Source organism: Dreissena polymorpha, chromosome 7 (assembly GCF_020536995.1).
Source record: "Dreissena polymorpha isolate Duluth1 chromosome 7, UMN_Dpol_1.0, whole genome shotgun sequence".
Classification (NCBI taxonomy): Eukaryota; Metazoa; Mollusca; class Bivalvia; order Myida; family Dreissenidae; genus Dreissena; species Dreissena polymorpha.
Window position 1 is genome coordinate 75,857,195 of NC_068361.1, and position 18,332 is coordinate 75,875,526.

The 18,332-nt window shown below is 36.0% G+C and overlaps 2 protein-coding genes and 1 long non-coding RNA gene across 3 annotated transcripts in view; 2 read left to right on the forward strand and 1 right to left on the reverse strand.

Moving 5' to 3' along the window:
• Nucleotides 1-18,332, reverse strand: part of LOC127838190 (uncharacterized) — a 451,449-nt gene that overhangs the window by 157,513 nt on the left and 275,604 nt on the right. The window lies entirely within an intron of this gene.
• The window catches only part of LOC127838175 (uncharacterized), a 126,035-nt gene that overhangs the window by 4,430 nt on the left and 103,273 nt on the right, over nt 1-18,332 (forward strand). The gene's annotated exons all lie outside the window — the stretch shown is intronic.
• Nucleotides 179-8,248, forward strand: LOC127838176 (uncharacterized). Its single transcript, XM_052365756.1, has 10 exons — nt 179-292; nt 610-920; nt 1,084-1,191; nt 2,076-2,229; nt 2,431-2,614; nt 2,703-4,321; nt 4,511-5,442; nt 5,731-6,052; nt 6,264-6,806; nt 7,269-8,248. Exons 1-10 carry the CDS (start codon nt 223-225, stop codon nt 7,550-7,552), a joined length of 4,527 nt encoding a protein of 1,508 aa, XP_052221716.1. The 5' UTR covers nt 179-222; the 3' UTR covers nt 7,553-8,248.

The window sequence follows — 18,332 nt, forward strand, 5'->3', positions numbered from 1 at the left end:
TTTGGTTACCCAGAGAAACTTCATTATTTCTCTATGGGAACAGGCAAGAAATGTCATGTTGTGCATCACTTCTAATGTGTACTTTGTACATAAATGCATTTATTAGTCTAAAATAATAGGCAATTATGATTAATATTAAAATGTAAATTGTATCAATAAACATGTCTATATTCAGGCACAGTTTCCGGTTCAAGCAATCTTTTGGAAATTGTTAGAACTGGCATGGAAACATCTGCAATATTGGACCTGTCAACACCGCCTGATGGAAGTCAAGTTTTCTTCACGGTCAATGGTATGTTTTAGTACACACTTCTAAATATATGCATGTAAAACTATGATTGATTCTCTATAGTTTAAACTATCGGTTAAATAGTGGTTAATTTGAACCCAAACCTTACTGTGTATAAGCCGAATATTTCTTTAATGAACATAAATGGATAAATATATAGGATAACGCATCGCGTGTCTATGCGTTTCTGATAAAGCGTTCTATTTATCCAACACTTATTTAAAATTATTTATGTGTATCTAAAACAATCGGCAACTAAGAGTTCATAGCTTTTTTCAAAGGCATTAAGTATTTGTATAATGCGGAATGCTATTTTCCAGCAACGGATTATGCCAGTTTGTCTACCAGCTCGGACTCATTAGAATTGATCATAGATACATCACCACCTTTATGTGGTAGTGTGACGATTTTAAACAACCATCAGAGAAACATATTCATCAACCAAGAACAAGCAACTGTGCATTTCGAAGGATTTTCAGATCCGCACAGCGGCCTTGACTATTTCAATGTTGGCGTTGGTACAATCGAAGGGGTAACAGATATCATATCAGATACGAAAGTCTCCATCGACTTCCTTGAATTGAATTTAGCGCAGATGATCGACGGTCATCATTATTTCATAATTGTGCAAGTATGTTATCGGCTTTATTTCAATCCGTTTGTTATATTTCCCTATAAGTTAAATACTTCTATGAAACGGACTCTTGTTGTTAAATTTGCAAATTATTTAAGCACTTAAAATTTTGCAAGAATTTGAGAAATGCATCTGAATATTTTAATTGTATTCGTTCTAGGCGATCAATCGAGCAGGGCTTGTTTCACAATCTGTATCAAAAAGATTTGTATTGGATCGAACCCCTCCCACCGGAGGACACGTTTTCGATGGGATAAACGGAGCTGGGGTTAGTGTTATTAATTAGTACAACTGGTACCTTGTTCAACCGATTATTTGACTAAAAATTGTGCTTGTCACATTGTTCTAAATGAACGATTATGTAATAAACGCTAATAAATGACAGGTTATATCCAATATTGAAGTATTTGTAAAAAAGTTTAGTTTAAATTGAAAAAAATCATTGTAAGACTTTTGACGAAGAACAGGATAGTGAATAAGGACAAACCCCCCATTTTTTCCCATTGCAAAATCACTTACAGCAGCTTCGTACTCATAAATATGAAACTGCGTGGTATAATACACACCAACATTTATTGTCAACCTAGGATTGTTCATTTGTCAGGCTAATTATACCCTCAAAAATCAATGATAATTCTATTTTGGTAACCTATAATTAGTTACATCAGATATTAAAAATAAATTAATGAACTGATAAACACTACGTTCGATGTTCTTTTCGAACTAACAAGTTATTTTTTTGCCATAACATTGCAAACAATGGAACTCCAGAAATTCAGGATACTAATTATTGGTCTTATACAATACTTTAAGAACAGATCACCATCTATAGACATACCATGATTAAAACTTGGATACCGTCGTTTGAACGGTCGATGCTTAGCATTCGGGGTTTAAACTGGTTTAAAGGCTAGCGCACCCTAGCACTTTGTTAAGAATTAATCACAAATTTAAAGCGCTTCTAAAACGCTCTCAGTCAAATGTATTTATGTCGACAGACAATTAAAAACATGACTGCAAAAACGTGATGCGTGAATCAAAAACTGCACATATAGCTTTAGTGTACTGAATCAGTCTTGAATTACACGTTCTTATCAGAAGGCTGTTCTCCCCAACCATTATTTAATATCAGAATCTTGCAATCACTTACAGGGGATTGATTACCAAAATGATATATACGTTATCAACGCATACTGGAAAGAGTTTTACGACCCAGAGAGTGGCTTAGCATTCTTTAAAGTTGGCCTTGGAACCGATCCATATGAGACCGACGTAAGACCGCTAAAAGATGTTGGAATGATGACAGGTAATAATGAGTTTATACTTCTGCTTGATATAACAACACATACTAAAAACACATACCACGTTTCATAAAGTTTAGTTTTTAGCATGCGGTTAATACATATTCTCGGAAATGATACGTTTAACTTATCAAATGTTTAACATTTGAATATACTATACTCTTCCTTCTAAAACAAAGCCATGAATACATACTTATATATTGCAGAGGTTTCATGGAATGGCCCGTTTGTTCTTGGACAAAAATACTTTGTGACCGTGGAAGCGTGTAACAATGCAAACCTTTGCATCAGACGTGTATCAGACGGCCTTATTGTCGACAACTCACCCCCAGTACGCGGTCTTGTACACGTTGGACCAGGAGAAGGTCATGATAAATATTTAGGACATCGGTATGTCAATCAAAAATCGTTCTTGACAGTTTTCATTTATATCGTGTATGACAAAAATGCAAAACTACCATCACCATTGTTTTTTCAGATCATCTATTAGAATAAGTTGGCAAGGTTTCGAAGATCCGCAATCAGATATAGATCATTTTGAAGTATGTGTGTCAACCTCTAAGGGCGATTGTGATGTTGTTGTGCTATCAAATCGACTGCTCCACTCTTCAATTATAATATCTAATATAACGCTCCCGATAAATATTTCACTTATGGCAACAGTTTGGGCGTTCAATGGAGTCGGCATGAATGTATCAAAGGCGTCTGATATTTTCGTCATTGACGACACACCGCCAGTTGTTGTGAAAGCTCCAAAATTCCTACTAAAATACAACTCGGAAAATGGTAAAACTTCACAATGGGAAAAATCCATCTTACGTGTTGAATGGAAATTCAAGGACGACATCAGTCCTATTGTCCGACATGAGATTTCTTTGAAAACGCATCACGAAGGTCACACGCCTGTTGAGAGGCTTGTCTTAGGATCGGAATGCCACGTTACTGTCAGTTTAGATGGGAGGAATTGGCTTAATAACGGTGACACATACTTTGCAATTGTAACATCGTGTAACGCTGCCGGACTTTGTGCTTCTGAGCGAACAAGCGACCTTTTAATTGATTCTACTCCACCACACCTCGGTGGATTTAAACCACCTTTGGCGTGGACGAACTACAATAATACAATTGGAAGTAAGGTGACAAATTTATCCCTGACATGGTATGGATTCCACGACCAGGAGTCCGGAATCGAAAACTACTACGTGACGGTCTCAAGATCCTACAGTTTCAATGAACTTTCAAATGGCGTAATTCGAATTAGAGAAACTAATCAAAGCGAAATTGTTCAAACTTCATTCGTACTGACTGAAAGTATTTCTCCTGACGAATCTATTATTCTTTCGATATGGGCGAAAAACAATGTCGGACTTAACAGTTCGATTGCAAGGGTCACTGTGAATGTTTTATCTGAAACGTCTAGGAATGAAATCGGAATTTTGGAAATTGAAAAACATTCATGCGACATACATTTTTGCAACAAGGATTGTACGTGCGCAGTTATTGATCGTCCGTGTGTAGAAGTAAGCTCCAACGAAACATGTACTACTCTCTCTAGCACAGATGCGCACACTCAAAATGTACCACAATTTGATGTATATTGGGGACAACCGCATGAAATGCTTAATTTTTCGGCTTCATCAGCATGCTTGAGTGGGCACTGGTCACGAACAATTGGAGTAAGTACTTCCGAAAATATTCATCGTTTTGAATGGAGCCTCGGCGTACATGGACACGCTGTTGGCGAAGGGGTGTACGATCTGAAACTAGAAAACCCATGGAGTGATGTTGGACAAAGATTACAATTTGTTCATTGCCTACCAGTAAATCGTTCATTTGTACACGGGGAACGCTACGTCATATATGTGAAGGTTTGGTATAGCAAAAGTACATACACCGTGTTCAAGTCGTCTCCAATAATTATAGATCAAAGACCACCCAAGGTCAGACGTGGTCGTTATATCAGAGAAGGTAATTGTTTTCAAGATTTGGACTTTATTGACTGGACGGATAATATTATTGCCTGTTGGGACGATGTGTTTACTGAAGAGCACAGCTTAATCGATCATTTCAGCGTCAGCCTTGGGACATCACCTCACAGTAAGAACGTTTATAATACACAATAATATACGTCGTATAAGTAACGTGACTGTTTAAATAGACCAAATAACCAGTATTTCTGAGGCCTATTATGAAATTCTTATACTTCTTTTCAGTTTCTTATTTAAAGTATTCCTGACGGTTTAATAAAGTTCTTTTGAAAATACAAATTCATTTTTTAAATTACAGATGATGACATACTTCAACAAATTGATGTCGGACTGGAAACAAACATAAGTCTTCATAACATTTCTCTCAATCCAGGCACGCGCTATTACTTTACAGTCATTGCTGTTAATAGTGTTGGACTACACACTGGCTTAGCGTCGGATGGATTCATTATTGATACAGATATTCCCATCGCCGGGGTTGTGTTTAATACAATTGGACATAAAAACGCAGATTTCCAGAAATCGACTGCAACCTTTGAACTGTCCTGGCATGGATTCCAGGATCATTTTTCTGGAATAGAGCACTATCTGATTGCCCTTGCCAAAGACGGAGAATACAATGAATCAAATCTGACCTTTACAAATGTTGGTTTATCAAACAAATATGCCTTTGCCAACCTGAATCTTGTGAATGGCGAGTCTTATTTTGGAATTGTGAAAGCTGTGGACGCAGCAGGTCATGAAAGTGAATCTGTCAGATGCCCTAAACAAACAATCGATACGACACCACCGAAAGGTTTCTCATGTGGATCAACTAAAACTATTGAAATCGATGTTTATCGCAAATTTACTGATGAAAGTCTGTATCTCTGGTTCAACGCAAACATCTCGAAATATAACATGTATGTTATTCATGGAAAGATAAAAAACGCTACGTATGTGCTTAACCCTATTCTCCAGATGGATAAATACAGTTTGCCTTTGCCAGTACAGAAACATCACGATGGATGGTTCGAATATAATTACATGTTTATATCGCCGTTAGAAGGGTTGCAAACCATAACAATTGACTTTGGAAACACACTTGCCGAACACTTAATTCAGAATGTTGAGTTTGAAGTGTGTATCCGTGTAGAAAATAATTCCGCTGCTATTTCTGTAAACCAAATAGGCCAATATTCGCTGACTGTATCCTTGGGAATACTGGATTCGGAAAGCGAGTTACAGACGGTGAGAGTTGTTGTTTGTTTGTGTTTTGTGTGTTGCAATGTAGTAGTTACATTATATGGTTAGTTAATCTTTTTTCACTGTTACTGGGAAATCTAAACTTGACTGTATTGCATGTCTCACCCATCATCCCCGGATAGACACGCGAATGCCCTCTCAACAGGGCTAGCCAAGTCTTGTTTGTGGAGACATTCTCATACAGTTATTCATTATGATTGTCATTCTTTATTACGTATACGTTTCTCATGTACCAGATGTTTTGAACATAGAAGCATCCTTTGTATTTCATAGGTGTCCGTTGGAGCCGGTACAACTGAAGGGGGTTTTCAGATCAAACCTCTGTTTGAACTACATAATCGCAATAGCTTTGGAGTAATTTTTGCACCATTTGTTCATGGGGCACCAATTTTCATTACTGCAATCGCCAAGAACCACGCTGGTCTCACGTCTGTTTTCTTTTCGGGAAAAGCACTTACAATAGATCACACTCCTCCTACCGTCAGCGACATTTGTGTTGCCGTTTCCGTTATAACAGATAATTCTACAAAATTGCTAACAACATGGACAGCGCGAGATGATGAATCCGATGTTCAATACTGCAGTTGTTTAATTGGTGAGTAGGATGTTTGTCCTTTAAAGTTTAAATGCGTACACATGTAATACAATGAACATATTATTCAATGCAAAACACCTTCATTTTTGCAGTTATTAAAATAAAATTGCACTTTTGTGATCACATGAACCCCAAATATGTATATTGTAGTTATGGTTTGTGATCATTAGTGATGTTTGTCTTGTGAAAACAATATGTTTATGTCTACTAGGATCAAACCCACTGTCAGCTGATATACAGGAGGAAAAGGATTCGGATACACTGCAGTTTTGTCAGTCAGACATTCTTAACCTTTCTCATGGCGACAGAGTCTTTGTTACGGTCAAATGTGTGAACAAGGTCGAAATCGCCACGACGTTAGTATCTAGACAAGTGATCATCTACCTTGAACCGCCCAATAACGCACAAGCATTCGTTCGGTTTTTGCCCAGTGGTCAGGAATCGTTTTCTATGACTGGTCAACTGTCCGCCCAGTCTTCTGCGCAGTCTAATTCAAGCATATTGCAGATGGAATGGAACAACTTCGAAGATCCTTCAGAGATTACATCCTACAGTTATCGTATCCAAAGCAATGGTGAGATCGTTGTAGACTGGACTGATGCAGGCCTAAAGGACATGTTATCCAATGAGCATCTAAAGTTGAAATCCGGCCAGACATACACGACCGAAGTTCATGCAGTAAATGGTGGAGGATTCACCAGTTCCGGTGTCACGTCCTCGCTGATTGTAGCTTCAGAACCACCAGCGCTTACAGGTGTGTGCTATCGAATATTGTTTGTTAATTTCTTAGTATAAAATACTCACCACAGTAGCCGTCTCCCCGATTAGAGGTAGTAAAATGAGTAACGGATCAGGAAAAATATACAATAATCTTGTTAAACTTATGTAATAATTTGAATTCGAATTCCTTATTCGCTATAACATAAAAATCGCACATCTAGTTGTGCACTTAATTGGATATAGTCGATGTGTAACGGATCTAGAAAAATATACAGTCATTTTGATAAACTTATGTTATAATTTAAATTTGAATTCCTTATTCGTTATTATATGAAACTCAAACATCTAGTCGTTCACTTGATTTGATATAGTCGATGTGTAACGGATCTGTAACTACATACTATAATCATGTTCATCTTATGTGATAAATTGGTAGCGTTGCTATACATGTTCGATTTGGAATGCGTTACTATATTATCACCTGTTCGATTTTCAGGATCCCATTTATCTGCTGTTTTCGCAAACGGCAAATTAACTCTCAATTGGGAAAGTGTCTTCAATAGAATCCCGGGAGTACCAGCTCACTACAGTCTGCTTATTGGTTCCCGTGACGGATTTTCTGATATCGCCGACGTAAACTACACACGTAACCACGTATATGACGTCAAAGTTCCATCATCGACGCTCGTTTCTCCCAACCTTAACGAGCTGTACATAAAACTGAAGTGTACTTACAGCACGGGGTTGTTTATTACATACAGTTCGTCGTACAAACTGTGAAGTTCATATGTTTGGTAGAAATCAGCGATTATTCAACATCCTTTCTCTGACCTGATGTATTTTTTGTTTTCATTACGATACATGCATGTAGTGTCTCGCAAAAATCGTAAGATTGAATATTTAACCTTGGACTTTTAATTAATCATGTTATGTAAAACAGTATTCGTCCGCGAAAGCCCTTAAATATAAACGTTTGTTTTGTAATTTCAATATTTGTGTACATGTATATACTCCCTTTTATTATGCATCATTTCGTAATAAGTAATCAGATTAAAATATGTATCATACAGTGATTGTATTATTTTATTATATGCATATGATGTCTTTGTAGAACAGTGTTTTGTTAAAAGCATACATATTATATTTTATATTTTTATTTTATATATTTTATATTCATTCGAATGAGTTGTGTTTTATTGTTTTCTATGCTGTACTTGCTTCTCTTTATTTCTTATAACTTGTTGATTGAGAGTGCCTTGAATTACAATAATCCCTTTATAAGTGATTATATGTGGTTTACTAAATTTGAGAAACGTTTTAATTTCATTGTAACCATGTGATACTCGACGAAACAATAGCATTCACAATAATATATATAATTGAATCTATACTTAAGGTATATGTTTAGTGTTTAAAATTGTTGATATGTGCGTGTGTGTGATGTGCTTTGAAATAAATAAACAGAAACAAATGGTTGCCTTTATAGTTGTCTTCTTTTTATCTGATACGTCAGATTGTTTTCTGCCAAAATATTCCATGGTTAAGTCGTTTTATTTAAAAATGCAAACAGATGTTATATATTAGATTGCGACACTGTTTGCATGTATGTATATTGCTTTTTTTATATAATGTATATAAAAGATGCACCTCTTTAAGAACACAAAATTATGTATGAAGCACTTTAAAGGCGTAAAGCTGTTAATAATATAACATTTACCCGAAAAGATGCTGACATTCGCATTACCTGTTTAAATAGGCATTGCAAGCGAAAAGAGCAAGTTATAACATAAGTGAAACATGAGTGATAAAATAATGTCTGATTTCTTAAACATTCTATTTTATAAGTGTATTTATTACATTAAATACAAAACTACGTCTACATTCTTGTTTGTGTCCATGCATCTTTTTTAATAATTGTGAAGACGCAAAATATATGTGCTTATATAAAAATGGTAACGGATATGCGAAACATACTTTAAAAGAGTAATGCGATTGTAAAATTAATAACAAATCCTAATAAATACGCTTACTTGAAATTAAGATTTCCCTTGTATAAAAAATATATTATTGCTTTACAAAACGCTATTTGCAAATTTCCGTAGATTACAAACTGCGTTATAAATATGTGCGACTGTTTGCACTTCTCTGAACATTTAATTGAATCAACATGGCTAATACAATTGATTTTGTTGGAAGAAAATTACTTTGATACATACTTCAACTATATTGTCATTTTAGAAATGTACGTTAATAAATAAGGAACAAATAACAAACACGTGACGATTTCAAAGTTTTAAGAGGACAAAAAGATCATGCTTACCGTCATGAAATTTTAATGAAATTAAACATCTCAATGTCGCCTGTAAACGGCATACTTGAATCAGTTCGAGGAAACAGAGGCTGCATGAGAATAATTCTCCTCTACACTCCGCAGCAATCCAAGGACCCTCAAACTACAAAGAAACGACTCCCAGACGCATATTAGGGTAAAACATTTAAAGGATATTTCATCGCGCCAGAAATCAGGCTAAACACGCCTATCGTACTCCATTAAATAGAACCATGCACTAAGTAAATAATAAAATTAACATTTGGACAGACTGGATGAATGTGCTATATGTTCAAACGTCAAGTTGGTAAACAAATTAAATGAATTGTTATGGTCTTAATATTTGTATAGGTTTTGAATAAATGAGTTTTGAGGATAAAAATGTATTTCACTGTTCACTGATCATGTAAACAATGTTCAATGCTACAATTTACAGCTTCATGTCATGTCTTGAGAAAAAGTCAGTCGATTTGCAAAGAAAAGGGTAATTTTGAATTTTACTGTCAAAGTTATATCAAAGAGATGTATGCAAGGCATTGACTGTTGTTTGGATCGAGTTTAGGTTTACGAGACGATCCCAAAATATAAACGTACTATTGATGAACAAAGCGATGTGTCTATTCAAAATGTATGCCGGTAATTTAAACTTAAGTTTAATAGAATCAAGGTAAAATACGTAAATAATAAAATGAAAATAAAATAATTTAAAAAAAAATTCACTGTGATATCGTTAGTGGTTCATGTTTACATGTGTACACAAAAACAGAGATCAGTTTTCACATATTTGTGAGTAAATTTATTATTCTCTATTCTCAAAATACTATTAAATTATCATCATCATTATCAACCATATCATCATCATCCTATCAATATCATTATCATTAATGTCATCATCCTCCTAATCATCGAGAAAAACATCATTGTTATCCTCGTTATTATTAACAAATGTTTTAAATGCAAATAATAACCCAAAGTCAAAATAGGAGTGGGTGTTTGTATCTGACAGGACGCTCGACATATAAATACAAACAAGAGGGCCATGATGGCCCTGTTTCGCTCCACTGCTGAAAAAAGGCTAAAACAAATATTCTCGGCATGTGCAAATACTTAAATATAGGCCCTATTTAAGCACATGTACACTTTGTGACCCCCTGGGCTGGGTCAAATTTAACCCCGGGGGCATAATTTGAGAGAATTTTGTAGAGGACTACTATATCTCACTACATACAAAATGTGGTAGCCCTAGGTCCTAGAGTTAAGGACAAGAATATTTTTAAAGTTTTCACAAAATAAGCAAGATATAAGCGTATATAATGTTCAATTTTGTGACCCGCGGGTCAGGGTCAAATTTGACCCAAAAGGCATAATTTGAACAAACTTGGTAGAGGACTATAAGATGTTACTGCATACCAAATTTGGTAGCCATAGTCCGAATGCTTTTCGACAAAAAGATTTTTAAAGATTTCACAAAATAGGTGCTTTATAAGTGTTTATTTAATTTTGTGACCCCCCGAGGCAGGGTCAGAGTTGACCCCAGAGGCATTATTTAAACAAATTGGTAGAGGTTTATTAGATGTCACTACATACCAAATTTGGTAGCCTTAGGCCCAATGGTTATGGACAAGAAGTTTGTTAAAGTTTTCACAAAATATGCCCCATATAAGCTTATGTTAAGTTTTGTTACCCCCCGGGCACGGTCAAATTTGACCCAAGGGGCATAATTTGAACAAACTTGGTAGAGAACTATTAGATGTTACTACATACCAAATTTGGTAGCCCTATGCCTTATGGTTAAGGACAATTAGATTTTTAAAGTTTTCACAAAATAGGCACTATAAAAGCATATAATCGATTTTGTGGCCCCCAGGCAAGGGTCAAATTTGACCCCTGGGGCATAATTTGAACAAACTAAGTAGAGGACTATACAATGTCACTACATACCAAATTGTGTAGCCCTATGCCTAATGGTTATGGACAAGAATTGTTTTAAAGTATTCGCAAAATAGGCATTATATAAGCATATAATCGATTATGTGGCCCCCAGGGCAGGGTCAAATTTGATCCCTGGGGCATAATTTGAACAAACTAAGTAGAGAACTATAAGATGTCACTACATACCAAATTGTGTAGCCCTAGGCCTAATGGTTATGGACAAGATTTTTTTTAAGTTTTCACAAAATAGGCATTATATAAGCATATGTTCAATTTTGTGACCCCCGAGGCAGGGTCAAATTTGACCCCAGGGATAAAATTTGAACAAATTTGGTAGAGGACTATTAGATGTCACTACATACCAAATTTGATATCCCTAGGCCGGATGGTTATGGACAGAAAGATTTTTGAAGTTTTCACAAAATAGGCCTTATATAAGCATATTTTCAATGTTGTGACTCCCAGGGGCAGGGTCAAATTTGACCCAAAATTTGGTAGCCCAGGGATAAAATTTGAACAAACTTGGTAGAGGACTATAAGATACCACATCATACCAAATTTGGAAGCCCTAGGCCCAATGGTTATGAACAAGAATAATTTTTAAGTTTTCACAAAATAAGCCCTTTATAAGCATATATTCAATTTTGTGACCCCCGGGGAAGTTTCAAATTTGACCCCAGGGGCATAATTTGAACAAACTAAGAAGAGAACTATTACATGTCACTACATATCAAATTTGGTATCAGAGGGATAAAATTTGAACAAATTTGGTAGAGGACTATTAGATTTCTCTATATACCAAATTTGATAGCCCTATGCCCAATGGTTATGGACGAGAGGATTTTGAAACGTTCACAAAATAGGCCTTATATAAGCACATTTTTAATTTTGTGACCCCCGGGGCAGGGTCAAATTTGACCCCAGGGGCATAATTTAAACAAATTTGAAAGAGGTTCACCCGAAAAACATTCCTGAGAAATTTCATCAGAATTGGACCAGTAGTTTAGGAGAAGAAGATGTTTAAATGAAAAGTTAACGCACGGACAGACGCACGGACGGACGCACGCACGCACGACGGACACAGGATCATGATATAAGCCTCGCTGGCCCCGCTGGCTTTTGGCCAGTAGAGCTTAAAAAACTATTCTTCTTACGCCCATTTTTCTTCTATGTGCAACGTAGATCGACCTCAATGGCAACGCTCAGTTGACGAGTCTCGAGACGCCCGTATACGGTGCAACATCTTTGTTCAGAACTGAAACGATACTATTTAAATTATGTCGGACATGTCCTTATTATATTAAATCGTGTACATGTGTGGCATATGAATATTGCAAATCTATGCATACACAATCAAAAGTTATAGTTTGAATAATCTGATCCCCGCCGACGCCCAAAGCGCACACAGGACGCCCCCTACGCCAATCACGTTAAGTTGATTCAAATCGTATACATTTACAAATGTAAAACATTATTTTTGTTATAAGCTCCTATTATTTGCAAGTTTTATCCATCACCAATCAAGAGAAGTGTACATGACTTCACGTACAACGCATACAATAATCGGTAGTAATGAACGATTCAGGTAAAACCGCAAGAGGGATACGCAACCCTACTGCTGATTTTTCTCTTTTTTTCTTTTAATGGCAAGGGGACGTATGATGACCCATGGCTCAAGTCCGGTGTCAATGTGCCTTCATCACCTCCCGAAATCTCCGATTTGAGAGAAATCTACAAATAAGCAGCTATTGCGCAAATTAACATAACAAACAAACATCAAAAGTATCCCGGACATCACCACGAAACAAACTAATCACTCAAACCATAACGTCCATGAACTAATACTTAACAAGAAACCGTCGGAGACGGGTGATTCTCCCCAAAGGTTTTTTTTGTCACAATATTGCACTATATATTCAGATAAAAGGAAACGTCTTGAGGGCACAGTAGTTGGGGGGACAATATTTTTTTATAGAAAATTTCAAAGGGCCATAACTCTGTGAAAAATCATCCGACCAGATCCCGCTGATAATATGCACATCTCCTCTTGGTAGTGAAGCTTCCCATAGAGTTTCATTGAATTCCGGTCCTTAGTTGCTGAGAAATAGCTCGGACAAGATATGAACTATATGTACAGTTAATTGAAAATTTCAAAGAGCCATAAATCTGTGAAAAATCATCCGACCAGAACCGGCTGATAATATGCACATCTCCTCTTGGTGGTGAAGCTTCCCATAAAGTTTCATTGAATTCCGGTCATTATTTGCTGAGAAATAGCCCGGACAAAAATTGTGCACGGACGGACACTAGGACACACGGACGGACAGACGAAGCGGCGACTATATGCTCCCCCAAAATTTTTTTGGGGGGAACATAAAAAGAGTGTAGATAAATCATAAGTATTCGAGTATTATATATATTCATATGACGAAATTTTGCAACAGCTGTTTTAAACCGACATCTACATCTAACCAGACACACACAAACTAAAAGATAAAGTAATCGTATTAAAAAATGGATAATAAGATTAACTTGTTAAATTAAACTTTCATTACATAACAAAACGAAAAATGATAACACTGACATTTAAACATACTAAGATTTCAATAAATATGAACGAAGAAATATGTCCAGGAAGTGAGAGTCTAAAAATAGGATTCACATAAATTGGAATTAAAATTCAAATTCAAAACACAATATGAAGTATAACATGATACAAAATAATAAAGAAAACTTAGCTGCTTCAGACTTAAATGAACATTCATCCATTGACTTTCACGGTAATGGAATCGGTTTGTGTTAAGACCCCATCTCACATGGACTAGAAACCGAAATGAAAATAATCTTAATATCGACTTTATTTAAACATACACATGTTCATTAAGGGCGGACGGGCGGGCGGTTTATCGCCCTTCATATAAACCCCAAAACAAGAAACCTGTGCGTTTTTGCGCTAAATCCCACACACAAAAACGTGCGTTTTTCCGCGCCTAACCATAACCATAATCTCTCTTCTAAATAACATGTATACAACCAATACAAACCCGAATTTATCAAACCGAGAATTCTTTCATTTACTGATAGTTATGAGTAATTTTATTTTCCTCTTTTCTCAAAATACTATTAAATTCTCATCATCATTATCAACCATATCACCATCATCATCATCATCATCATCCTATCAATATCATTATCATAAATGTAGTCATCATCATAATCATCGATAAATACATAAGTGTTATCCTCGTTAATCTTAACAATGTTTTCCATACAAATAAAAACCCACAGACAAAATAGGAGTGAGTCTTAGTATTTGACAGGACGTTCGAATAAAACAAAGCGAGATTAAAAATTATTAATATAAAACATAAAATAAATACCTAAATATTCTCCACCATGTTAATAACCTCTCGAAGTTTCATTTTACTGAAAATATCAATTTTCAAACATTTGTAAAAGCAATACAAATATGTGTTTCAACCACACTATGGCCATCAACAGCGGTCAACTGAACACACAAGCAACTGGCTTATCAACAACAGGCATACAATGGCCAGGCACACTATGGCTTCAACAAACGGTCAACTGACCACACAATCCAACTGGCTTATCCACTTCAGACACACTATGGCCAGTCACACTATGACTTCAACAAACAGTCATTGACCACACAAGCAAACTGGCCTTTCTCATCAGACACACTATGGCCTTCAAGAAACGGTCAACTAACCACACAAGTCAAATGGCGTTTCTCATCAGGCACACTATGGCCTTCAACAAACGGTCAACTGACCACTCAAATAATACAAAAGAGAATAAAACAGACATAATTAAAACAATATTTATACAATTAATTATAATTAGAATAATCATAGTAATAATAAACCATACATTTATGTTCTCAGATACTTAATTATAAATACCATTCGAACAGTCCAGTTACTGAACACAAAACACTTGCAGAGAATGTTAATTCCATGTGAACATGCGTGCTAAGAAATTTCGGTCAACTGACAACACAATCCAACTGGCGTTTACACTTCAGATCGACTGGCTTTAAAAACGGCCAACTGACCATACAAGCCAATTGGCTTTCCAAATCAGGACAAATGAACAAATTGGTCCAATGGCAACAAGAGACACGCACAAACAACAAACACATAACTCACGGCAAATAAAAAGCATTTTCGAATCATTTTTATCAAAATAACATATAGTGCCGTAACATGTTCTACCAACAACATATCATACAATTCAAAGTACTCATAAATTAATAATGACTCAAGTCTAACCTTTTTCCTTGAATTTTCCGCAACCCATTCTGCTTCCATTTGAAAGTCTTTTAGAAGGTTAGAAAATTTCCTGTCGAAAATGCACTGAATTTCTGTCATGATTGACAAACTGCCCTCCATGATTTCGTTCTCGTTGTCCATACCTTGTGCCTGTCAAATACACACCTCGAATGGCGACTCAATAGATTTGCAAATCATATAAACCCCAAAATGAGAAACCCGTGCGTTTTCGCGCTACATCCACTACACAAAAACGTGCATTTTTCGCGCTATACCATTACCATAATCTCTCTTCTAAATAACCTATATAAAACCAATACAATACCGTATTTATCAAACCGAGAATAATTTCATTTATTTGTTATTGTGATTCCCTTCGCTTGAAGACAGAAGTTTACAAAACTGTGATTGTTAAATGAAAAATAACGCATTTTCGTGGATTCTACCGTTACACACAAATATGCATCAGTAAATGTTGTCCAGGTGTTATCTGAAATCCCGAAGAAAAGGTAAACGCCGAATACATCGTTTGAAAGTATACACTTTCGTTCGTTAAATTTGACTTTCGGAAGCAATAAACGTTAATGCCTGTTTGAATCTCATTTGCATCATAAAATCGTTGACCCTGGTAGCCGTTTTCCGTGCAATTTATCATATTGTAATGTCTTGATACCCGCTCCCACACACACACCACATTCCCCTTTGAAACAACAAAAACAAATAAAGGAACTCATTGATATATAAGTCGGATTGGTGATATACATAGCTAGGTGTTGATATAGTAGCGACTAATCAAAGAAGCTTACAAGGTCATTTAAATGTTATCAATAGATATCTATATGAGATATGATCTATAACATTACATATCGAAACACTTACCATTGCCTTCATTTTAACTACATGTTCATTCAAATAACTGATCGAAGCGTTTACAATGACTGTCCGCGATTCGGAATATGCTGCAGTGGCACTACTTCTTTTCGCTAATGCACAAGGATTCGTGGTTTCTGAGCCCGGCGTCGGTGGTTGGGATGTAGAACCGATACCCGCCCCTCCAGGACTGCCACTTCCGGTGTAGCAGTTTTAAGAATTTCAGTCGCTGGACCATTTTGATGGAAGCAACTTCCAATATTGGAAACAGGAAATATAAAAATATTGACATAAAATTTACAAATTCAATGGTCTAATGTTTCATTATTATTATTATTATTATTATTATTATTATTATTATTATTATTATTATTATTATTATTATTATTATTATTATTATCATTATTATTGTTGTTGTTAGTATTAATATTGTAACAATTATAATTTGTCTTCTTACAACAATTAATAATTCAGCTTAAATGATGTCTTTATCAGCGTTACTTCATGAACAACGTCACGTTCCGGGCCGACGGTTCCGTCTTCCTGATGCTGGGAGGCCAGTCGGCGGCCAACCCGGTCTGGCTCGTGACAGGCGCTTGGTATGAGTACGCACGAGAGCACGGGGCTTTCATGGTGCTGCTGGAACACAGGTTTTTCGAAGAGAGCACCCCCACTGAGTGAGTTGATGGGAGTTCTCTTCTTATAAGAGAATTAACAGTTATGAGACGTGGTTAAGCTTTCAAACGGTCTAAACTTCTCTTCAGCTGTTGTTAACCGATTCCTTCTCCCGTTATTTGAACATAATGAACAACCCACAGGTGGTTAGCGTGTGGCTATGATATTAATTAGTGAAACCATCATTTTGAATGATAAATAATCAAATTATAACGAAAAATCAACTTATTTATCATTCAAAATGATGTTTTCACTAATTAATATCATAGCCACTCGCTAACCACCTGTGGAACAACCCTTCTTTTCCACGTGGTTTAATGAGCATATGGTTTATATCAAAGGGACTTACTAATGTTTAATGATTTGAACAGTGATAACTTATTATAAATGCATGAAAGAAAGTTGCTTCAAAAATTGTTGTTTTAACCGAGCATCGAATCTGCGACTTCTGGACACAAGTGCCATCCGCCTCGCAGTCTTTTCTGCTTCCTAGCGAACATTAGCTGTTTCTTGGTTCTCAACATATTTTCCAAATTATTCAGTAACATCGTTACAAACGCTTACTCATTTTCCCGATTTCTTATGTTGATAATCCTTTATGAACCAAACTTTTTAAAATATTTTTCGTCAGGTTTTCTCAGAAGGATTTTCATATGTTATCCTTTTTAAGCAATATCACGTCCAGTAGTCTGCGGTTCCTGAGTTCCCGCCAGGCGCTAGCGGACACTGCCCAGTTCATAGCGTGTCTAAAGCTGTGGTACCAGCGTCCCATATAGGACAGCAAAGTCATCGTGTTTGGTGGCGGATACTCGGGTAAAATTATACTCATTCAACGTCATTATTATATTAACAAAGAGACCGGTATTGTTAAATAATATTTCATTACACCCTAAAATAGCGAGGCAAAATTGCGGCATCCTACCTTGTTGTTTCTAGTAACCCGAGTACCATCGGCATGTGAAGTACCTATATTTGCAAACATTCTAAGTGTCAGTACGCTTTATATGCATTGATTAAACGATATAATTTTATTTTTAACAAGTCATAATATAGTTATGGTAAATGTTGTGTTTTATGTGTTTTGCTGTAATGTATACGCAACTGTTTACTTGCCTTTCTAAACAACTTGCGTATAGAAACAATAATTTTAGACGTCTAAATCAACTTTTGTCTGATGTTGGAATATATACAAACAAGGAATAGAATCTTTTGAGAACTCTTTAATTATTTTGGCCTTGCCCCGCGTGTGCGTAAAGTATCGACCCAGATTAGCATGTGCAGTCCACACATGGATTTTCACTAAGAAGAAACTTGCTTTAAATGAATAAAATTAACGCGAAAAGTGTCGTCTCATACTGCACATTCTAACCTGAGACGACTATTTACTCACATTAATTTTGCCTCGTCATCCCAGAGCGAGTATCCATTTGACATTTTAAGGGTCTCTTGCGGTTTGGAAGCG